The following is a 22669-nucleotide window of genomic DNA, read 5'->3' on the forward strand; positions in this document are numbered from 1 at the left end:
ACATAATGTTTAAACGTGTATCTGAGCATGAGTGTATATGTGTGTGCGTGTACGTGCGACGGTGCATGTGTCAGTGATAGATAAAGCACACAGTGGACCTCTGTCAGATCATAGTTTCCTGACTTCCAGTCAGAACAGACCATTTTTACCAGGAGTTTCAACCCTTAGATATGAGACTTTTTTCCTGGGCAGGAGCTCCTTGCCTCTTGCCTGTCCTGGTTCTTCTCACTGTCCTCTCAATCATAAGAGCTCACGAGGACAAACTCAAGGAGAGACACTACTATATTGCCGCTGTTCAGATTGACTGGGACTATTCAGGCGATGGACCACAAAGGTAGGGTTTATCATGTTTACTAGTCTTGTCGCCATGCCTGATATGCTTTTAATTAGATGTAGCATTACATGTAGTATTGTGTAATCATTTCATACAATCATTTGATCATTTAATGAACAATTCTTTATTATATAAGAGGTGTATATTTTGTGAACAACTCTGGTAGGGCTGTCAGGCATTTCGGAGTGGACATGGATCTCATTTGCAACTATTCAGGGTCATTTGGGAGGCTACTTTTGACGTGTTATTAATTTAAAATGTTCAATCATTGTTGTTGGTGTGGCTGATATATGAGAATATGTGAATTGCTGAGTCACTGTTCCCCATCTTGTAAACCAGGTCTGGTCACACCCATAAGAAAGTGGTCTTCAGAGAGTATGAGAGAGGCTTCAAGCAGGCAAAGACTCATCCCTCCTGGTTAGGTAAACGTGCTGTCTGAGTTGCATAATCGGGAACTGATTTCCCAATACAGTTCCCACCCAGACGAATAAATGTGGAAATGAACTGCATTGTGATAGAGATAGCTCTTGATGACAACAAACAAATAGTGCAGTGAGATAATTTAAAATACCCTCATGGAGCACGCTATCTCTGCGTGTCCTTTAATTGGTGAAGTTAAGAGCGGACAAGTGTATTAAGGTTAACATGTATTTCATCAAATTGCATAAAAGTTAAAATATTACAGATTGATTAGTAGAATGAGTTACAGAGATCTCTGGGTGTCCAAAATGCTCTCCATCTCAGCAATACAGAATCACAGAGTGGCAGTTCATGAAGTCTGGCGCAATCTCCTAAATGTCCCTCGCCCATACGTTAACAATGCAAAAGGTTATTTCCACTGAATCATTATTTCTGTGCGTCCCCTTCTGGGAACCTTCTGCTTTTCCTTGGGGTGACATATTGATCATATAGCCATTTTCAGAGAGAAAGAAGACAACACAGCCTTTAGAATTATGGGAACTAATGGGTTAACAGTCATCGCTTGAACACTTCAACACATTGCTATGGATGTATGTTCGTTTTGCCCTGTGAGAGGATAACTACTATACATTGGGTGAATGACAGTGTGACAGTGTCTAGCCACCTCCACTGGTTCGCCACAGGGCTGTGTTCTTTCTGCATTTTTGTTTATTTTGTTTATCTTTATTATAAAATACGCGGACGACTCAGTCATTGTCAGCCTTCTCGACAATGACGAGGTCGGGCATGGCCAGGTCACAGAGGACTTCTTGTCCTGCTGCAATGATGCGTTCCTTGAATTAAACATCTCAAAAACAAAAGAGCTCTGTATTGACTTCAGACGTGGTCCCCATCCCACCCAGAACACCGATATCTGTGGCCAGCCAGTGGAAATCGTACCCAGTTATAAATACCTGGGCACGATTATTGACAGCAAATTGAAATTTGATGTAAACACTGACATGCTGTGTAAGAAGGGCCAGCAACGCCTTTTCTGCCTAAGGAAATTAGCCAGATATAATGTCGACAGAGACCTGATGAAACTGTTTTACAGTGCCCATGTACATTCCGTTATCTCCTTCTCTATCATCTGTTGGTATGGTAACCTCGCCATTAAAGATACAAATTCTCTTAGAAGTATTGTGAAAACTGCCTCCAAAATTACTGGTATCCAGTTGGAGAGCCTCGATCCTTTCTACAATAGACAGCTGCTCATGAAGGCCAGGGCCATTCGGCAGGATAATGCCCACCCACTCGAGTCAGAGTACAGGCTGTTGCCATCGGGCCGTCGTCTGGGTGCCCCCGTTGTCAAAAATAACAGATATAAGCACTCCTTTGTCCCTGCCTCGATTCGTGCAGTCAACGGTGCCAGTGACATGATGTAAGTGATGATATGTTGCTGATGATGACGATGTTGAAACAAGCACTTATTTATCCTAGCACTTTTTCTGAATGTAGCCTTTTCTATTTTCTTTACTTTGATTCTATACATCGTTTATGCTATGGTGTCTCATGTCTGTTGTTGTCCTGTACTGTTTGTTTTGTTTGTATGTTTTAAACCACTACTTTGCTGTAAACCTAATTGCCCTTCTGGGACACTAATAAAGACCTTGCACCATTGTCACAGTATGTACAACATGTCTGGGTATCATGTTGGCATTGATTGAATGAACTGCTTCATGTGGTATTCTGTTGAGAAAACAACCTACAACTAATAATGTGGGTCAAGTGTTCAAGCATAGACACACAATAACAATATACTCATAATATTCAGCAAAACTATATGATCACACTATGCCATAACTAATTGGCACTTTTTAATATATGATATTAGACAATATAATTGAAGAGGATATAAGCAAAGGATATCTCAACAGAAAGATATTCCATTATTGTCACAACAATATAATGTATTACTTTCTGCAGCACACAGTAAGGATACTGATTGTGGGGTATTAGACTAATATCCCCAAAAACTTAAATTACCAGAGCAGAAAAAACATAATACGTTTCGGCCTCTGTAGCCTTTAGGTATACCTGACGAAGGCCACAGAGGTCGAAACGTATGTTTTTTCCCCGCTTTTTTTGGGAGCTTTTAACGGTGTGCAGAGTTCCTTCTTCGTTTTCAGTTTATTTATTTTGTTCGAGCACCCGTTGAATTTACTGGTTTGTGCCTGTACCTCCTGACCACTATAGTATTAGACTAATATCTTGTCTCGTCACATAAATAAAATAGTGCTACTAATTTATTCAGTAGTATAGTGTGTGAAGACTGAGGAGCGCTAGTGGGCTGAAGCCTTAATAAGTTAATAACTAAACTTTAACCCAATTCTCTGCAGGCCTACTCGGACCCACGGTGAGGGGTCAAGTGGGAGAGGTCGTTGTCGTCACTTTCAGGAACATGGCGGACAGGCCATACAGCATCCACCCACATGGGATCGCTTACGGGAAACAGTCAGAGGGTTGGTACTGTTAAACACGACTACACATGTGTCATGGCTGTTGTGGCAGCTTACTGTGGCCACGGAGGTTTACCCATCTGTTAAAACCCCTAAGAACACCAGACATGCTATAATAAACGAAGCAAATGGTTTTTCCTAGGCTACTCTGGGTGCTCTTGAAGTACTGATTCATTTAAATACACAAAATTGGGCAATAGACAAACAGCTGTGTTTGGCCTTTTCTTCAATATTAACTAGGATAAGCAGATGAAGGCAGTCAACAGTACTGAAGTCCAACAGCATGCCCTGTTAAGCCCAAGGAAATAACGATCTGTGTCATTCCAGACACACAATAATAATAAGAAACAATTTCCTGGGGATTGTGGATCAGGGGGGGTTGAGACTAATGACAATTTAATTACGGTAATATTCAATGCACATAGTAGAGAGGAAAACCTTGTTTTGGTTTATTCGACAAAGTACATATAATATATAATACATTTAACACTGACTGTACACAACACAGGGATTTTAAAACCATCGAGGATGTCTTATTTTAATAACTGAAATGACGTAACAGACTCATGACTTGTGTACAGGAAACTCTTTAAATTATTAACTGCGCTACTAGGCTTAAACCTCCAGCATGTTTTGAGCATGAGTCAAATGTTAATCTGACTCCAGTTGACACAGAAAGTGAGGACATCCCCATTGCACCCCTGCACTAGTTTTCTTGTGCACACAGCACACTGCCAGTAGGGCAAGGATGTACCTCCATGCATTTTATTTCACATATTGTGTATATATTTTTGAAATATTTCACTTTATTACTTTGGTAAAAAGTACAATCACACCTGTGTGAAGTGAGGGGCGCTCTTTTCCATTCATTGTCAATGGCATTTAATGTTTGTTAACACAAAAATACCGATTTGCTCAGACACATGACGTAAATTCTCCATTCATTGTCAATGGCATTTAATGTTTATGTTAGGACAAGAATCTACACTATAGCTGAATATAAGAGTCATACGTCATACATGTCATAAATGACCAACATCACAGACTTGCCCAGATACAGAGTTACATCCATGGTCTTGGCAGAGTACTGTGTGTACCTTTTAGTTAAATTATTATTAATATTCTTTCCTGGATCATGATGATAATGTTCTGATTGGAGCTGTTCTTCTCTGCCAGGAGCCCAGTATTTTGACAACACGTCACAGAAGGAGAAGGAGGATGACGTGGTACCACCCAATGGAGAGCACACATATTACTGGGAGTTGACATCAGACGTGGCCCCCCAGATAAATGACCCAGATTGTCTCACCTACACCTACATGTCCCACTTCAGCATGGTGCAGGACTACAACACAGGCCTCATTGGTGCCCTGCTCATCTGCAAGCCAGGTACAGTATTCAGCATGCACCATAATCTGCAAGACAGATACATATTCAGCATAGGGGTGTGCTGAAATATCGATATGGCGATATATATCGATACGTCCTCCCGCGATAAATAATCGATTTTTTCCCCACAAACACTATTAATTTAGTGTTTGAGTGGTGCAACCACTATAGACAGCTGTGTGTGTCCCTCCTTGTGTCCGAGCACAGTTCCAAGTTCCAAGTATTTTGTAGTTGCAGATATCGTGATATATCGTTGATGACATTTCATACAATATATTGATATATCGCAAATATCGCAATATATTGAATATCGTGATATTATCGTTATCGAGGGCCTAATATCGCGATATATATCGTATCGTGAGGTACCCATATCGTCCCACCCCTAATTCAGCATTCACCACCATAATCTGCAAACCAGGTACAACATGTTGCAACATGCAACTTAATGAACAGTGGTGAGATGAATCACTAAACACAATCACTCTGTCTTGTTTAATGTTTGCTAGCTTTAGAGTACGTCTTGAGACCTTGTAGGAGCCTCAGTGTCTCTCAGTGAGTTGGTAGATTACAAGAGTTTTTAAGGGAGGGAATTTCACATGCACACAACTCTATTGTTACCAATGACCTTGCTCAACATAACGGAATGCAGACAGATAAGAACGAACCCATCTGGACAAGGGCTTCTGTCTGCAAAAACAACATACAGTATTAAAAAGACAGCGAAGCCAGGTGCACTGATTCTAATTCCATCACAACCATCATCTGCAAGATTATTTTACTTAAAAACTGTGATACAATGTTTGGGAAGAAATTAGTTAGGAAATAGTATTGCAAATACAGTATTTAGCCCAAACACTAACACACATTCTCTCTCTCCCTCCATCACGCCATACTCTCTTCTTTCCACTCTCTTGGTATGTGTGTTTGTCTCACTGTCTGTCTTGTCTATTTCTGGCTTTCAACAGGCAGTCTGGACGAGTTGGGGGAACAGTTCCGGTTCCACCACGAATATGTGTTCCTGTTTGGGGTGTTTGATGAGAGACAGAGCTGGTACCGCCAAGGCCACGGCATAGACAACCAAGTCAAATACACCATCAATGGATACACAAGTGGATCCCTACCCGGTCAGTTAGTCAAGCCTAATGTATTTACCCGGTCAGTTAGTCAAGCCTAATGTATGTACACAGATGACACCACAATGGTGTCATCTGTGACTTGTTTTGAGCTCTTGTAGATTTGCTATTTTTGCCGTGTGACCCCAGACATCGGTCCTTTGTGGTTCATATTGCCCGATATAATTATTTTCATAATTGGTTAATATGTCAATTCATCTGTCAATTTCTTCTCCATTATTTGATTAATCAGTGTGAATAATTTAGAAACTAAAATAGTTGATAAAGTACGACATGATTGTGAATGATACTCATTATCTAAATGCGAAAAAAGACACATCTTGGAATTGCTTAATATGTTTGCCCAGCAGTCAAAAGACTTAAAGATCAAAGTCACAAATAGCAACATCACTAAACAGATTAATTCATTGCTAAAAGAAAAAATATTAATGACTTAAATGTAATTAGGCAAATTCAATGCATATTTCCAAAATATCCACACGTGACCACGCGAATGGCACTGGCAGTAAACTCAAGAGAAAATAGATAACCTGTGGCTTTCTTCTCTCTCCCCCAGATGTCAGTATTTGTGCTCACAGCGCTGTGAGCCTGCACCTGATGGGCATGAATTCAGAGCCCGAGGTGTTCTCTGTTCATATGAACGGGCAGGTGTTTCAGCAGGCCGGGCACAAAGTGTCATCTGTGGGCCTGGTCAGTGGTTCTGCCACCACGGCCAGCATGACAGCTGTTCACCCTGGCAGGTGGATGCTGTCCTCACACACCACCAAACACCTGGAAGGTATGAACAAGCGTTCCGTTTATCACACTACAGATTTGGTATCTTCCACTGTATAACTGGTATAACAAAAATGAAGCATGTAGAGTATAGTAAGTTTACCGCTTAAACTAATTCAATCTCCTTACAAGGTAGAGTGCATCAAGATATTATAAATGCAATGAAGTACCTTCAAATGGACCTTTACTGCACTTTTATCAATAATTGTTTCCCTCTAGCTGGCCTGCATGGTTTTGTGGATGTGAAGTTCTGTGCTGGCTTTATGGCACCCGAGCAGAGGCTGACCATTCAGCAACGACGTGAAAGCAAAGTGTGGAAGTACTACATTGCTGCTGAGGAGATTATCTGGAACTACGCGCCCAACATGCCAGATTCTATTGACAAGTAAAAAAATATATATTCACTGATTTGATCCTTGATGAAAAAAATCACATTCTCAACCCCCCCCCCCCCCCCCCCCCCAAAAGTGAGGATGCCAATTGTGATTGGCCGGAATGTGATGATGTATGATGATAAGAGCGCCCCTCACTTCACACAAGTGGGATTCTTTTTATTATTTGAGCTGCCTTGTAGCGTTGAGTGGGAAACTATTGTACTAAGGCTGCTTGTTTGTCTGTCTGTGTACATGTCACTCTATCCATAAATCTGTTTTAGGGACTTCAAGTTAGACTACCTGACACCAGGCTTGAATCGAATCGGTGGAAAGTACAGGAAGGCGTTGTACACGCAGTACACAGACGATACGTTCACTGTGAGAGCAGAGAACCAGCAGAGGAAGGACGAGGTTGGCATCTTGGGCCCAGTGATCAGAGCCCAGATCAGAGACGTTATCAAGGTGACATCACACTCCCACGACTCACCTTCTGACTATAGCACATACTGTAGATATTGGCTCTCACATCCATCTGTCTTTATCAGATTTACTTCAAGAACATGGCCTCCAGACCCTACAGCATCTACCCACATGGACTGACCATAGAGAAATCACAAGAAGGAGTCAACTACCCAGCGGGAGGTACTGTGTCTTTCTGTTGATGGTGTTTTGAGAGGTAACATTTATTCATCGGACACAGCCAAGACCAAATTTGAATTAAATGGAAACACAACAGAATACCATAGAACACAATACAACAAAGAATGGAGCATCATGGCATCTTATTCTGATTATGCATCTTTACCCTGCACTTAAGTCTAATGTGAGTTCAAATCCTGTGAACAAATCTCCTTGTCTTTCCTCCAACTTTAGTTGTAATGGGCTGTCCGCTCCACTTTAAAAAATAACAAATGTATAGGTTAGAATAGAAACAGAGATGGATTATCATGATTTGGGGATACAAACTCTGTTATATTGCTCTCTTAGAATACATACAGTACAAACATTGGGGAACGTCAACATTTTGCTGAAACAAAGCTTAACCTCTGGTTGTTCAGTGCCAACATACATGCAGTTCATTCCTTTTCCATGATAGAATTGCGGTTAATGCTTAATTCGTCCTAGATTTGATCTAATTTCTTAATTTGAAGAATCCCATACATGCACAGCAATAAATCTACCTTTTTATTTCCTGGCTCCCAAGCTGTGGAATAAACCTCTTCAGACTCACCCTCTAGCACTCCTCGTTCCTTGTATGACTACTTGCTGTCTATTTCGATATATATAATAGTTAAACTACATTATGCAGATGTATGTTGGGTACTTGTTGTTCACATATGTTATGTATGTTATTTGCTGTAGATCGATAGACATAATGTATATTGTGTAGTGTCTGCTAAGTTTTATCATGTTCACATCAGGGCACATACCCCATTTACCCTGGCAGTTATATCCATCACTGAATAGAAGTGATACTTGCCTGTGTCCTCCCAGGGAACCAGACTCATGGTGTCCAGCCGGGCCAGACTCACATCTACACGTGGAAAGTGGTGGAGCAGGACGAGCCATTGGATGGAGACTCCCGGTGTCTCACACGCATGTACCACAGCGCGGTGGACACACCTCGAGACATCGCCTCAGGACTCGTGGGACCGATCCTCATCTGCAAGAGTCAGTCCCTCAATGTCAGAAATGTGCAGGTAATGTAATCACACGTTTCACACAGACATCTGCATTATGCAACTTTTTTCAGTAAGATAACGTGGTAGTTGTCACCATGTGTCAATATTACAGAGAACTTGCATAACAAACAAAATGCTTGTAACAGTTAATGGTTATAACAGTATTAAAGCTAAACTACGAAAGATTCAACACAAGGGTTTATTTGTCACTCACTCATGTACAAGCAGTGAAATGTTGGTGTGACATTACCTCTCGCTGCCACTTGGGGTCGCTAAAACACAGTGTGAATTCTCTCCAGTTCCGTTTTATTTTATCCTGCTTAGATGAACCCAGTTTATTAGTTTATATTTGTATGTTTTTCTTTTATAGCTGAAATCAGACAAAGAGCAGCATGCCATGTTTGCAGTCTTTGATGAAAACAAGAGCTGGTACCTGGATAAGAACATTCACACCTACAGTGATCGATCCAGAGTCAACAAGGCAGACCCTGACTTTTATAAATCTAATGTTATGCACAGTGAGTTCTGCTACAAATCATTGTCCTTTTACTGTACAGTACTCAAAATGTCTTATTCACCATATCACATCAAAGGCCTACCATCTACAGTATCATACAACCGGATTTGTGTGATGAATTTACATCTGTTGTTTTCAACCCTTCAAGGTCCATTACAGAATTTGAGCCACGGACCACCATTTGATGAGATTTAGCCGCTCAGTCCCAAAACTTTGAATATTTTGTTGTTGGAGAAGATTTTGTACAAAATTCCATTATTATGGATATAATTATTCTAAATTCTCTACTTGTGTATATTTCTTGTAAATTAAGTAATGCAGATTAACAAGAATTTAACTCTTGAGAGCGTACAATATGGTTTCATGTTATGCTCTCAAGAGTTAAAGATCTAATAAGGGTCCATTTGGTTACCAACTCTCCATCATGTAGCTGGGGACCACCTGGAACCACCTTGTACCATTGTATTTCTGACCCATATTACAGTATTTATTGATGTTTTGTCCCTACAGCGATCAACGGCTATGTGTTTGAGAGCGGTCAGACCCTGGGCTTCTGTAATGGTGAGATTGCAACGTGGCACATGTCCAGTATAGGTGCACAGGACTACATCCAGACGGCCACCTTCTACGGACACACGTTTGAGCTGAATGAGCGCACAGAGGACTTCCTCAGCCTCTTCCCCATGACTGGAGAGACCATCTCCATGAACATGGACAATGTTGGTAAGTGCTTACAGTGACCTTTTATGTAAACATTGCACAGTTGTTTGTGATCTGTAAAATGTGTAATCCTCAGATTAAATTAATTATCAGTCTGATAGCATTTGCAGCTAAAGCAATCCTTTGGTTTAGCATAGATGAGGGTTCAGTGTCAGTTCATCATCACAGATAACAAGTATACAACTTACACCCTATGTACTTCATTGACCAGAGCCCCCCAGGGATCACCAAGGGCTCCATTTTTGTCCCCGCTAAACCCCTTATCCCTAAACTTCTTTGCCTTTTTACACTATTTTGCAAAACATTTTTGAATAGTTAAAATGGCCAGTCTACAAGCTCACAACGTGTCAATGTAGATTGGCTAGTTGAACTATTCAAAATGTTTTTCAAAATAGTAAAAAAAGTAAAAGACGTTTAGGGATAAGGGGTTTAGCAGTGACGAAAATGGAGCCCCAAATCTCTTAGCCAAAAATAGATAGATCTACAAGCTTGCAATGCAACATGTTGTGAGCTTGTAAAACAGATATTTTTGCCAAATGTTCGGTTCCAGAGTAGGGATGATAGGGTCAGGTGGCCAAATATAGACCACAGATGACCAATGCATACTGTATGTCTCCTTTAAATCAGGCATCTGGCTCCTGGCTTCCCTCAACTCCCATGAGACAACCAAAGGGATGAGAGTAAAGTTCCGGGATGTGGAGTGCTTCCGTGACTATCAGTATGAATATTCAGACTACGGGGAAACAGGAGGCAAACAGGAGGAAGACTTCACGGTTTGGAAGCCTCCTACTTCAGAAGAAGAAGAGAAAAAAGAGGAGGTGTTATTGTTAAAAAACAAGAAGGAGGAAGAGTATGTGGTTGATGATTACACAGCAATGTTTGCAGACGAACTCGGCCTCAGGTCTCATAAGAACAAGTCCAAAAACTCGGATATGGAGGAGTTGGATCTCTCCGGCTTCGACTATGGTGTGTCTGGACGTGGTGAGGGTGCCACTGTCAAACTGAGGTCTGCCGCTGAGAAGGGAACGAATGGGAATGACACCGTTCCTTCAGAGCCTGAATCAAATAGAACCTTAGACTCTGAGCAGCGAAAGTTTGAAGGCTCCTACCACACAACGAATACTTTGTTGAGCCAAAGCATCGGTGAAAATCAAACCCAGACACAGAATAGCACTGCTTCGGGTGGCTCAATTCTTCACAACATCTCTGTGCCAGAGAACAACACACGTCATAACACCAGTGTACTGCTGAGAGAGAAGAACATTACAGAAGCAAAACATATAACCAGACATGGTAGCTCAGTCTTGGAGGACAAGAGAATTAATTTAACCCAAACAGGTGTAAACCAGAGTTCTGTGAACATGATCCAGGGTGAGGATTCGGAGGAGAGAATCACCAGAGGAGATGTGTTCTACTACTCGGAAACCGATCGTCACCACAACAACACAGAGGAGATGGTGCCCCTGGATGCGAGTGCCAAGATGGCGTCTGCATCAGACAACGAGACCACCATGAAGGAAGACCTGTCATCTGGTCAACATGCCTTATCAACGCGTCTTCTCAACACGACAGTTCATAATGTGAGTTCATCATTTACTATAGATAACATAACGACAGACACTAGCAATGTTACGGACACGTTATCAGGACATGCTAGCTCAGTCTTGGAGGACAAGAGTGTAAACCAGAGTTCTGCAAACATGACCCAGGGTGAGGATTCAGAGGACAAAATCACAGGAGGAGATGTCTTAACTGCACTTAACCACACCTCCAACACCACAGGGGAGACGGGGGTCCCAGATGTCTTAACTGCTCTTAACCACACCTCCAACACCACAGGGGAGACGGGGGTCCCAGATGTCTTAACTGCTCTTAACCACACCTCCAACACCACAGGGGAGACGGGGGTCCCAGATGCAGGGGCCAAGACAGAGAGTGAGACTCCCATTCATGAAGATCCAACATCTGGTCAACATGTCTCATCAACGGGCAATGTATCTCTAACTGCAGTTTCATCCATTGAGAATGTAACAGTGGTGAATCATAATGCAACATTTAATATATCAAAAGATGTAGCAAACCATTCATGGTCCAATTCCAGTGCTGCGGCTTCAAATTTTAACACTAGCAACACAGACAACTTCAACCTAACCAGCAATATATCAAAAGATGTAGCAAACCATTCATGGTCCAATTCCAGTGCTGCGGCTTCAAATTTTAACACTAGCAACACAGACAACTTCAACCTAACCAGCAATATATCAAAAGATGTAGCAAACCATTCATGGTCCAATTCCAGTGCTGCGGCTTCAAGTTTTAACACTAGCAACACAGACAACTTCAACCTAACCAGCACTGAAGTGATGGTGGAAGGAAGCAGTAATATGACCAACGTACATGATATGCAGAACACTACAGTGGGACAGGAGTATGGAAATCCAATTAATTCCTCTTCAGAAGAAACTAATTCCAGTGTTGATTCCAATCAACATGAAAATAATATGAGCGTGTCGTCAAATGAATCTACGGCTACTGTCTGGAACAGTCCCCTTGTTCCAGACAGTAGCAGCTCTGAGGAGGGGAGTGACAGCAGTGAGGATGTGGTCATCTACCTACAGAACAACAGCTCGGAAGCGATCATAACCACCTCCCTCCACTCCCAGGAACACAACTGGACCTACAACGGTTCACACCAGACGGTCCCCATGGAGATACCCGACCACATGATCAAGTATATTTCAAACGATCCGCCAAAGTCAACTGCTCCGCCGACCCCGACCACAACAAAGAAACCCAAAAGGACGGTGAACCTCAGACAGTGGCCCAAGAAAGGCCATGCCATGAAAACCAGGCGGAGGATAGCATACAAGCCCCAGTCCAGGACTGGACTACCAGTTTCTTTATCTCCACGGGGCCTCAACCCAGGAATGGCCCCACGTGGGTCACGGCCCGTCCCCAGCAAGCCACGGTCCATCTCTAGCAAGGAAGATCTGATCAACACACCGGTGGTCATCGGTGTGCCACGGCCCGATTTCAGAGACTATCAGTTATACGTACCTGGGGACGACCCTGATCATCTCGACCTACAGGACGACGTCAAAGAGAATGAGTATGAGTATGTGTCCTACATAGACCCCTACCTTAGCCAAAAAGAAATCACCCTGGATGAGACTACTAAATACTACCTAAAAACAGCTGGCACCAACGTCAGAACGTACTTCATTTCTGCAGAGGAAGTAGTCTGGGACTATGGCGGCTATGGACATAGGTAAGCACTGGGGTAGAATGACACGCACTGCCATAAGAAAGATGGCATGTTTGAGGATATTATTGCTAAAAATGCACAATACTACTGTGAACAAAGATACATACATACTAGTGTACACTAACTCGTTTCACCGCAGGCGGCAAGAGAAGTCGCTTCAAAGCATGGAAGAAACCAAGTTCACCAAGGTTGTGTTCCGGCAATACCTGGACAGTGACTTCACCACCCCAGACATCCGGGGGGAGCTGGAGGAGCACCTGGGCATCCTGGGGCCGCTCATCAAGGCCGAAGTTGGACAGAGCATCTTGGTAAGCTTACTATAAGCATGAGTGTGAAGTTATAGTGCAACTACAGTTTCACACACAAGCATCCCTAAAGTAGCGAAAATAGCAGATCTGCTACTTCTGCACGACAATGTCATGACAAAGTCTAAAATATAGGACACTGATTTATGAAAAAAACATACAAATATGAAATATTGGGCGCCCTCTGGCCTAGTGGTCCAGGCGCATACCCGTGACAGCGTGTCGCGGGTTCGAGTCCCGATCCCGATGACCTTTGCTGCGTGTCATTCCCAGTCTCTCTCTCTCTCCCTGTTTCCTGTCTATCTTCACTGTGTCCTATCAATAAAGGCAGAAAAGCCCCAAAAATATCTTAAAAAAACAAAATATGAAATATTGAGATAGCAATGATGTGCAAATAACTTAACTGAGGCATATGATCCACTTTTAAAAGTGGTATATATACCACTTTTTGTGGAGTGGTATACCACTTTAGACCACTTTTGGAGCTCGCCCTCCCTCTATGATCTATGCAAATATGGATTATTTAAAACTATCCACTCACCATCTGGTCTTCCTGGATTGTAGGTGATCTTCAGAAACAAGGCCAGTCGTCCTTTCTCCTTGCACCCGAATGGGGTTACCTATAGCAAGCAGGCCGAGGGGCTGGAGTATGATGATGAGTCTAAATACTGGTATAAATATGACAATGAGGTTCAACCCAACACCACCTTCACGTACCTGTGGAAGGTCCCTGCCAGGGTCGGGCCATCGAAAGACGAGTCTTCCTGTCGGACCTGGGCGTACTATTCTGGGGTTAATCCTGTGAGTAAAGAAAAATTGAGTAATATTCCTTCAAAGTTCTATTTTCTATCAGATGTTTTGAATTATATATATATTTAATATTGTGAAAAGTGAAACTTTCATTGCACATGAAGTGAAATATTTCAAACCTCTCTTTTTTATCTTGATTAATTCAGCTCAAAAATCCAGTATCTCAAAATATTAGAATATATTACATTGAAAAAATATTTATAATAGAGAAATGTTGACCATCTGAAAAGTAGGTTGTCCATTTATGCACTCAATACTTGAGGTGATCATGCCACCATGCCCTGGTTTGCTTTGATAGCGTCTGCATTGTTGGGAATGGTGTCTCACCTCTTCCACATTTAATGTTTGTGTTGGCACAATGTTTGTGTTGGCACATTTAATATTTGTGTTGCCACAAAAAGCAGATCGTCAGCAAACCAGTTACTTGTAGTTTTTGCACTGTGGAAAGGTGCCAAATTCGGAAGGTTGACATTTCTGTATTATAAAACTTTTTTTCTTCTTTTTTGTTCTTATACTCGACAAGAAGAAATTATAATATAAACCGTGTGAAGTGAGGGGCACTCTTATCATCGTACATCATCATGATGTAACATGTCGATTTGCTCAGACACATATGACAAATTCTCCTTTCATTGACAAAAAGCTGTGTAACTCGAAAATGACTAATATTTATTAATTTTTCATGAGCTATACCGTAATAATCAAGATTAAAAGAAAAAAGGTTGAAATGTTTTTCACTTTATTTGCATAGAATATATGCATGTTTCCCCACAATATTATATATTTTTATGCACCTGTATACATCACTGAATCTTCATGTAAGAATATTTCTGAATACTGTAAATACAAAACGTTCTAGGAGAGGGATATCCACTCTGGTTTGATCGGGCCTTTGCTAGTGTGTCGGGAGGGCACGCTGCGCCAGAAGCTGCTAGACATGCGGGAGTTTGTGCTGCTCTTCATGACCTTTGATGAGACCCGGAGCTGGTACTATGACAGGAACCGGGAGATGATGGAGAGGACCAACCAAAGGGCCGTCAGGGACCCCAACTTTAGAGAGAACCTCAAGTTCCCCTGTAAGAACGCCCATAATTCACAGATTTATATTCCGTTGATTGACTGAAATCAATTTACAACAACAATTTACAATTTAGGCATTTAGCAGACGCTCTTAATCCAGAGCGATTTACAATAAGCAAAAACAAAAAGCATGGCAATACATCACATACATAAAAAGTAGTTATCATGAAACATGCGTAAGCTAAGAGCGTAACAGTGGAATATCTATATAATGAAACTATACATATAGAAATCCTCAGTGTTGGGTCCATGGGTCCATATTTTACTGTGTATATTTCACAAGAATATAGCTGACCATCTGTGTCAAATACTACCATATACTAAGAACTATTAAAGGTAGGGTAAAGGTATGTGATATCTTTGTTAAAATATATAGCAATGATAGTGCTTTAACCTTTCAACAACAACAAACGTTTTGTTTTAACCACAAAATATAAATATCAAGCACACCTACTACTTTAAATACATTTACAAATAGAATAGCAAGAATGTTGATTACTATTGTCCATCACTGATGTCTCCCGTGTTGTGTCCCCCCCCAGCCATCAATGGCATCGTGTACAGCCTAAAGGGGCTGAGGATGTACACAGACCAGATGGTTCGCTGGCACCTGTTGAACATGGGATCTCAGAGGGACGTTCACAGTGTCTACTTCCACGGACAGACCTTCCTCCACAAGCAGACAAAGGGCTACCGACAGGCTGTCTTCCCGCTGTTGCCTGGTTAGCACCGCTTCCATTGCAGTCTGACGTATAGGTTTTCCGAATTTCAAATCACCAGCACTCACAGAAATGTCCTTTAGGTACGGGAAGCATGCGCGTGTGCTTCCCGTGCCTACCTTCTGAGCTGTGCACACCAGTAACGAGACTACTTGTTGAGACTTGAGTTGTAAACTCTTATATTGTATAACTTACAGCAAAAACTATTGATGTAACCCAAAATAAGCACTTATGCCAAAATGTGTCCCCTTACCTTGCCATTTCTGTCCCAGGGGGCTTTGCCACTCTGGAGATGAAGCCATCCAAGCCTGGCCTTTGGCAGCTGGAGACAGAGGTTGGCTTCAACCAGCAGAACGGCATGCAGACCCTCTTCCTGGTTCTAGATAAAGGTACGAGCCACTCAACACTAGACCGCCATTAGTTCGAACACAATTTCATTGTCATTTTGTTCTGTTATTTTATATTCTGTAACATTGCTCATGTATCTTTCCTAGAATGCTACTATCCCCTGGGACTAAGTTCTGGGAGTGTGAAAGACGATCAGATCACTGCTAACCATACCAGAGGTAACCATGATATGATGTATATTATCCTTCCTACTAGTAACATACTGTATCTTTCATAGTCCTACTGTATCACAGCCACAGTGGCCTGTAAAAGTATTGCATTGAATATAGATCTCTTGTTATATACCTGGCCTAGGGGAGCCAAGTATACAACAAAAAACAGGGGAGACGCAGTATTCAAAAGCAATATTATATTTATTTAAGCCATCAAAAACAAGGAATCAAACCAAATCAGGAGCAAATAGATGAGGTGTGGAAGTCAGTAGTCAGTAGTGTAGTGCGTGTATGCATTAGTGGAAGGTATGGGTGCATGTTGAATGTATTAACAAAAGTGTTGGGGAAGGTGCATAGTGGGAGAAGTGCAAGAGAGCACTGAACACAACAGAGCTGAGGAAGGGACTGGGGAGACAGGCTTTTATACAGGGTGTCGGCACCGGGCCCAGGTGCCGCCGCTTGACTGATTGTCATGACATCATAGCACTGCTCCCCAATCCACTGCAAGACAAGGAGAACAGAAAGTAGAGTAAGCAAATAAACCAAAGAGAATTATAAATATAATGGAAATAAAGCTACACCGGACCACTATTTACATAAACATCCTATCTACCATAATACCGTACCATACACCCTAATAATAATTAATTTAACAAACCTTTATGACTCTTATTTCTTGGCCTGCCTGTCTCTGTCTGTCTGTCTGTCTGTCTGTCTGTCTGTCTGTCTGTCTGTCTGTCTGTCTGTCTGTCTGTCTGTCTGTCTGTCTGTCTGTGTTATCACCTGTGATACACACTAAATACTAAGTAAATAAATAAATACTTCAAAATAAGTCTATACTTAATGGGGATACAAAATGCATATAAATACATGTCTGCCTCTGTAGGATCCTGGGTACCTCATTTGGCCAGACTGAACAACCAGGGTAAATACAATGCATGGAGCACAGAGGGGGAACACAACTGGATTCAGGTACCTACAGTGTGTGTGTGTGTGTGTGTGTGTGTGTGTGTGTGTGTGTGTGTGTGTGTGTGTGTGTGTGTGTGTGTGTGTGTGTGTGTGTGTGTGTGTGTGTGTGTGTGTGTGTGTGTGTGTGTGTGTGTGTGTGTGTGTGTGTGTGTGTGTGTGTGTGCGTGCGTGCGTGCGTGCGTGCGTGCGTGCGTGCGTGCGTGCGTGCGTGCGTGCGTGCGTGCGTGTATATGTTATATTGACATAAATGGCCTTCCTGTCTTGATTTCCATGTTTTTGTTCTTATTCGCCTGTCCTGTTTACGATAAATTGTATAGGCTTCCTCTGTTTTAACTGCTTTAATATCCTTGTTTTATTTTGTTTTTTATTATCTGTATGTAAAGCACTTTGTGAGTCTTCTCTGTGAGAAGTGCGATATGAATAAAATGTACTTTCTTACTTACTTGATAATGTCCATGTCTGATGTCTCCCCTGTCCCTTGTCTCCTATGTCCATGTCTGATGTCTCCCCTGTCCCTTGTCTCCCATGTCCATGTCTGATGTCTCCCCTGTCCCTTGTCTCCCATGTCTGATGTCTCCCCTGTCCCTTGTCTCCCATGTCCATGTCTGATGTCTCCCCTGTCCCTTGATAATGTCCCCATGTCCATGTCTGATGTCTCCCCTGTCCCTTGATAATGTCACATGTCTGATGTCTCCCCTGTCCCTTGATAATGTCCCATGTCTGATGTCTCCTCTGTCCCTTGTCCCCCATGTCCATGTCTGATGTCTCCCTGTCCCTTGATAATGTCCCCATGTCCATGTCTGATGTTTCCCCTGTCCCTTGATAATGTCACATGTCTGATGTCTCCCCTGTCCCTTGATAATGTCCCATGTCTGATGTCTCCCCTGTCCCTAGTCTCCCATGTCTGATGTCTCCCCTGTCCCTTGATAATGTCACATGTCTGATGTCTCCCCTGTCCCTTGATAATGTCCATGTCTGATGTCTCCCCTGTCCCTTGATAATGTCTCCTATGTCCATGTCTGATGTCTCCCCTGTCCCTTGATAATGTCTCCTATGTCCATGTCTGATGTCTCCCCTGTCCCTTGATAATGTCTCCTATGTCCATGTCTGATGTCTCCCCTGTCCCTTGATAATGTCCCATGTCCATGTCTGATGTCTCCCCTGTCCCTTGATAATGTCCCCATGTCCATGTCTGATGTCTCCCCTGTCCCTTGATAATGTCCCCATGTCCATGTCTGATGTCTCCCCTGTCCCTTGATAATGTCCCCATGTCTGATGTCTCTCCTGTCCCTTGATAATGTCCCCATGTCCATGTCTGATGTCTCCCCTGTCCCTTTGCCACAGGTGGACTTCCTGAGGCCGGTGGTAATCAGCCAGGTTGCCACGCAGGGAGCCAAGCAGATGATGTATCCTCAGTATGTCACCAACTACACCATCTCTTACAGCACCGACCGCAGGAAGTGGATCTACTACAAGGGCGATAGCAACAGATTCAGGAAGGTGGGTGGAAATTACAGTAGCCAGTCCACATAGTTTTGGGTCACTTTAACGTAATTCGTTAAAATGTCCGTCATTCTAAAATAATAATAAAATAATAATAATAATTATTATTTCTGTGCATGTTCTAATGATTAGAACATGCACTTAAAAACTGTCTGCGGTGCTCACAAACGCCCAAGTAGTAAAATGACCTCAAATATATAATCAATGCAAAAATACACCTTCAATAATTAAAAGGGGACGCTATTATCATCATCATCATCATCATCATCATCATCATCATCATCATCATCATCATCATCAAAACACATTTTAAACTACAACCTACCCTACAGTGTCATTAGTGTATCTTTCTCTCTCTCTGTCTTTGGTCTTTCTCTCACACAATCGCTCTCTCTGTCTACCTAGATATTCCCTGGGAACCAGGAAGCCTATGAGACGAAGGTGAACACCTTCTTCCCTCCTCTGATTGGCCGCTTCATTAGACTCCACCCTATCAACTCTCACAACAACCCCACGCTACGCATGGAGTTCTATGGCTGTGAGCTCGACGGTAAGAGATTGAGGGCCCCGTTTAGAGAACTATACCTTCTTTGATGCGTGGTGAAAGTTCTGCAAACTAGCAGCTGCCTGTGATATCATGTGACTCCCTCCCCCAGGTTGCTCAGTGCCCCTGGGTATGGAGAGCAGGCTGATTGAGGACGGTCGCATTAAGGCCAGCTCCACCGCCACCAGCTGGTACTCTGGTCCCTGGACGCCGTCCCTGGCACGGCTCAACATGCAAGGCACCATCAACGCATGGCAGGCTAAGGTACAACCGTACAACCCATTTAGACAAATACACACAGCAAGCACATGCGTGATTCAAATGGCCGACGGAGGGTCAGTAACTTACATCCCCATCTATTTGTTCTACCCACCTTTTTATTTAATGTGACAATAAAGATGATTCTGATTTAATATCAGTCTTAAACTTTGGAAGGGAATTAAGGGATTGAGAACCACACAATCACGATCATGAAAATGTCCCAGTCTGACTGCTGTCTATGCAGAATCGTATAGGACGGTTTGTTCGAATTAAACTTTCTGTCTGTGTTCACACAATATTCGAGTCTGATACATCTGACTCTCTCTCTTACTCTCTCTCTCTCTCTCTAGACTAGTAACATGTACCAGTGGCTACAGGTGGAGCTCGCCCAGGTGAAGAAAATCACTGGCATTGTCACACAGGGTGCCAAGGCAATCGGCACTGAGATGTACGTGATCTCCTACGCCCTGCAATACAGCAACGACGGCGTTCACTGGAACGACTACACAGATGACCCGGACTACACGTCAAAGGTACGCCAGCTGACAAAGTTTTATTCATTACACAGACTCAAAGTCTTTCGAGACTGCAAACTATGAAAGCCAATCTTAGCCAATCGGGATGGAATATGAAAAATCTGACAGATCCGTCTTGATCACATGACTATGGCGAAAACCTAGTTCCGGCCATGCCTTTGGCCCCACGGAGACAATAACATTGAAATATTATTATGATGTGTACCCAAAAGAGGGATGCCAGGTTTAAACTGTTTAACCCATAGAGATATAAAGGATAGAGACCGAACTGGAGCGTTAGCCCCGCCCGCCCCCGCTATTCATTTCAGTGGAAGTTGCTCAGTGGCGTTTTGAAGCACCCGGAAGTCTTCCGGAAGTATAATTATAACTCAATGGCTCGAGCGAGCGAAGTTTAGCCTAGCCTAGCCCCGGACCTCAATTTTGAGGTCCGGGCTTACGCACGTGACGTCATGAACGTCCGTCCACCTCCATTAAAGTGCTGCAATTCCACATTTCGCCAGTAGGTAGTGGCATCTTCAATGTTGGATAGCCTTACTGGGGGCTTGGTTTAACCCATTTAGACCTGAGACCAGATTCTACAAATGTCTTCTAAATCATGACAGTTTTCTGAAAAACCCTTATGTTTCTATATCAGTGGTTCTCAAAATGTCATGTCAAGGACTCAAGGAAACGCTCGCTCTGAAAGAATATATATTCAAAGATTTTTCAAAAATAGCAGATCTACAAGCTCGTAGATCTTGCTATGAGCTTGTAGACCTGCTATTTTTCAATAGCTAAAGTATAGCATAATGCTTAAAACACCAAAAGGGGTTAATGTACTGTAAGTTTAGTCGTTTCCAACCAACGTGAAAACAAAAGTCCACTCACTCACATAGCTTGATGATTGAAGTCATTCAAAACATGTCCGTCACTTTCCATTCCAGACGTTTATCGGGAACACGGACAACAACGGTCACGTGAAGAACTACATCTACCCTCCCATCTTCTCCCGCTTTATACGGATCCTCCCCAGGAGTTGGAGGAGTTCCATCACCATGAGAATAGAACTGCTGGGCTGTGACTTTGAGTGATGGAACTCACGCAAGAAGAAGAAACATATACTGGCACGCAGTCTATTATGTACCTGACACGCACAGTACAAACGTACATACTGTATGCAAGCACATATACCCTATACCCCCCCCCCCCCCCCACACACACACACACACACACACACACACACACACGCACAGACGCACGCACGCACGCACGCACGCACGCATGCACGGCCATTCCTCATTGTGAGTTGTGACGTGTATGTGAGAAGTTCAACAGCTACAGTTAGCTCTACTGTATCATAAATCAGCATTCATGCCACCAGGGGGACTCAAGTTACATCTATCTAGGAAAGGTAACAGTGTTATTGCCTCTTCCTTACATACTGTAGGAAATGAACATGGATGAAATGTATTGCCAATTGCACACTTTTATATATACATTGCATTGTGTCGTGAATTAATGTGAATGGATGTAAATATGTAAGTAGTATATAAGTTTATTTTATTTGTCAATAAATCTAATTACCCTTTACTGTATTCAGTGGATGAATTCAATGCTGGCAAATCACGTTAAAACCTAGAACATTAAAGGTCTGGAGGGAAACGTTGTATAATGAGAGAATGTTATATATACACATGGCATGGCTATAATGTGGATAACCCAGTTCATGTGGGAGGCCTGATATCAGTATGTCAGCTGTTCCCAAACTTTTTAGCTCAAGAAATTTTAGTTTGCCCAGGACCTAAACTATAGTGAAAAATAGATTGCGTTGCGAGCTTGTAAATCTGCTATTTTCACAACTCCTTAACGTTATTTGATTTATTTTATTCTATTTATGAAATACTTTATTAATGAATGAAAAATGTTGAAATTGTTTATTTAGCGTAGTCACGGACCCATAAAAATGTGTCTGCGACCTGACATCACATGACATCATGTCACTCAGAAAGACTGGAGTAATGTGACGCCTCTATAATTGGCACACACCCTCTGGTACCCCTTTTTGAAAAGGGGGGACCACCCAGTCAGCTACTGCTTCGGTACTGTCCCGGACTTCCATGAAATGTGCCATTCATGTCAGCCCTCAACACCAAAAGCCAATTCCCCACAGACAGACAGACAGACAGACAGACAGATCACTCGAGTGGTGGGAGCGAGAGAGACAGAGAGAGCGAGTCATTTATCTTTCTGTTCCCACAATAATATACAGGGAAAATCTATTAGAGCTGTAAACC

At 42.5% G+C, this 22669-nt stretch overlaps 1 protein-coding gene across 2 annotated transcripts; it reads left to right on the top strand.

Moving 5' to 3' along the window:
* Positions 1-170: 170 nt before the first annotated feature.
* Positions 171-21577, top strand: f5 (coagulation factor V; the record flags this gene model as incomplete). Of its 2 annotated transcripts, XM_079518745.1 has the most annotated exons (25): positions 171-334; positions 674-756; positions 3133-3255; positions 4429-4641; positions 5610-5768; positions 6334-6555; positions 6771-6936; positions 7207-7387; positions 7471-7567; positions 8420-8625; positions 8978-9125; positions 9635-9847; positions 10472-13112; positions 13249-13417; positions 13979-14215; positions 15084-15300; positions 15847-16026; positions 16296-16412; positions 16518-16589; positions 17470-17555; positions 18897-19052; positions 19461-19605; positions 19712-19863; positions 20211-20393; positions 21320-21577. In XM_079518745.1, the coding sequence occupies 25 exons, from the start codon at positions 171-173 to the stop codon at positions 21464-21466; spliced, it is 6477 nt and encodes a 2158-aa protein (XP_079374871.1). In that variant the 3' UTR covers positions 21467-21577. The 2 variants fall into 2 exon arrangements, with proteins under 2 accessions (XP_079374871.1, XP_079374872.1); XM_079518746.1 differs by lacking the exon at positions 15847-16026.
* Between the last annotated feature and the right edge of the window lie 1092 nt (positions 21578-22669).

Source organism: Electrona antarctica (genome assembly GCF_951216825.1).
Source record: "Electrona antarctica genome assembly, chromosome: 13".
Classification (NCBI taxonomy): Eukaryota; Metazoa; Chordata; class Actinopteri; order Myctophiformes; family Myctophidae; genus Electrona; species Electrona antarctica.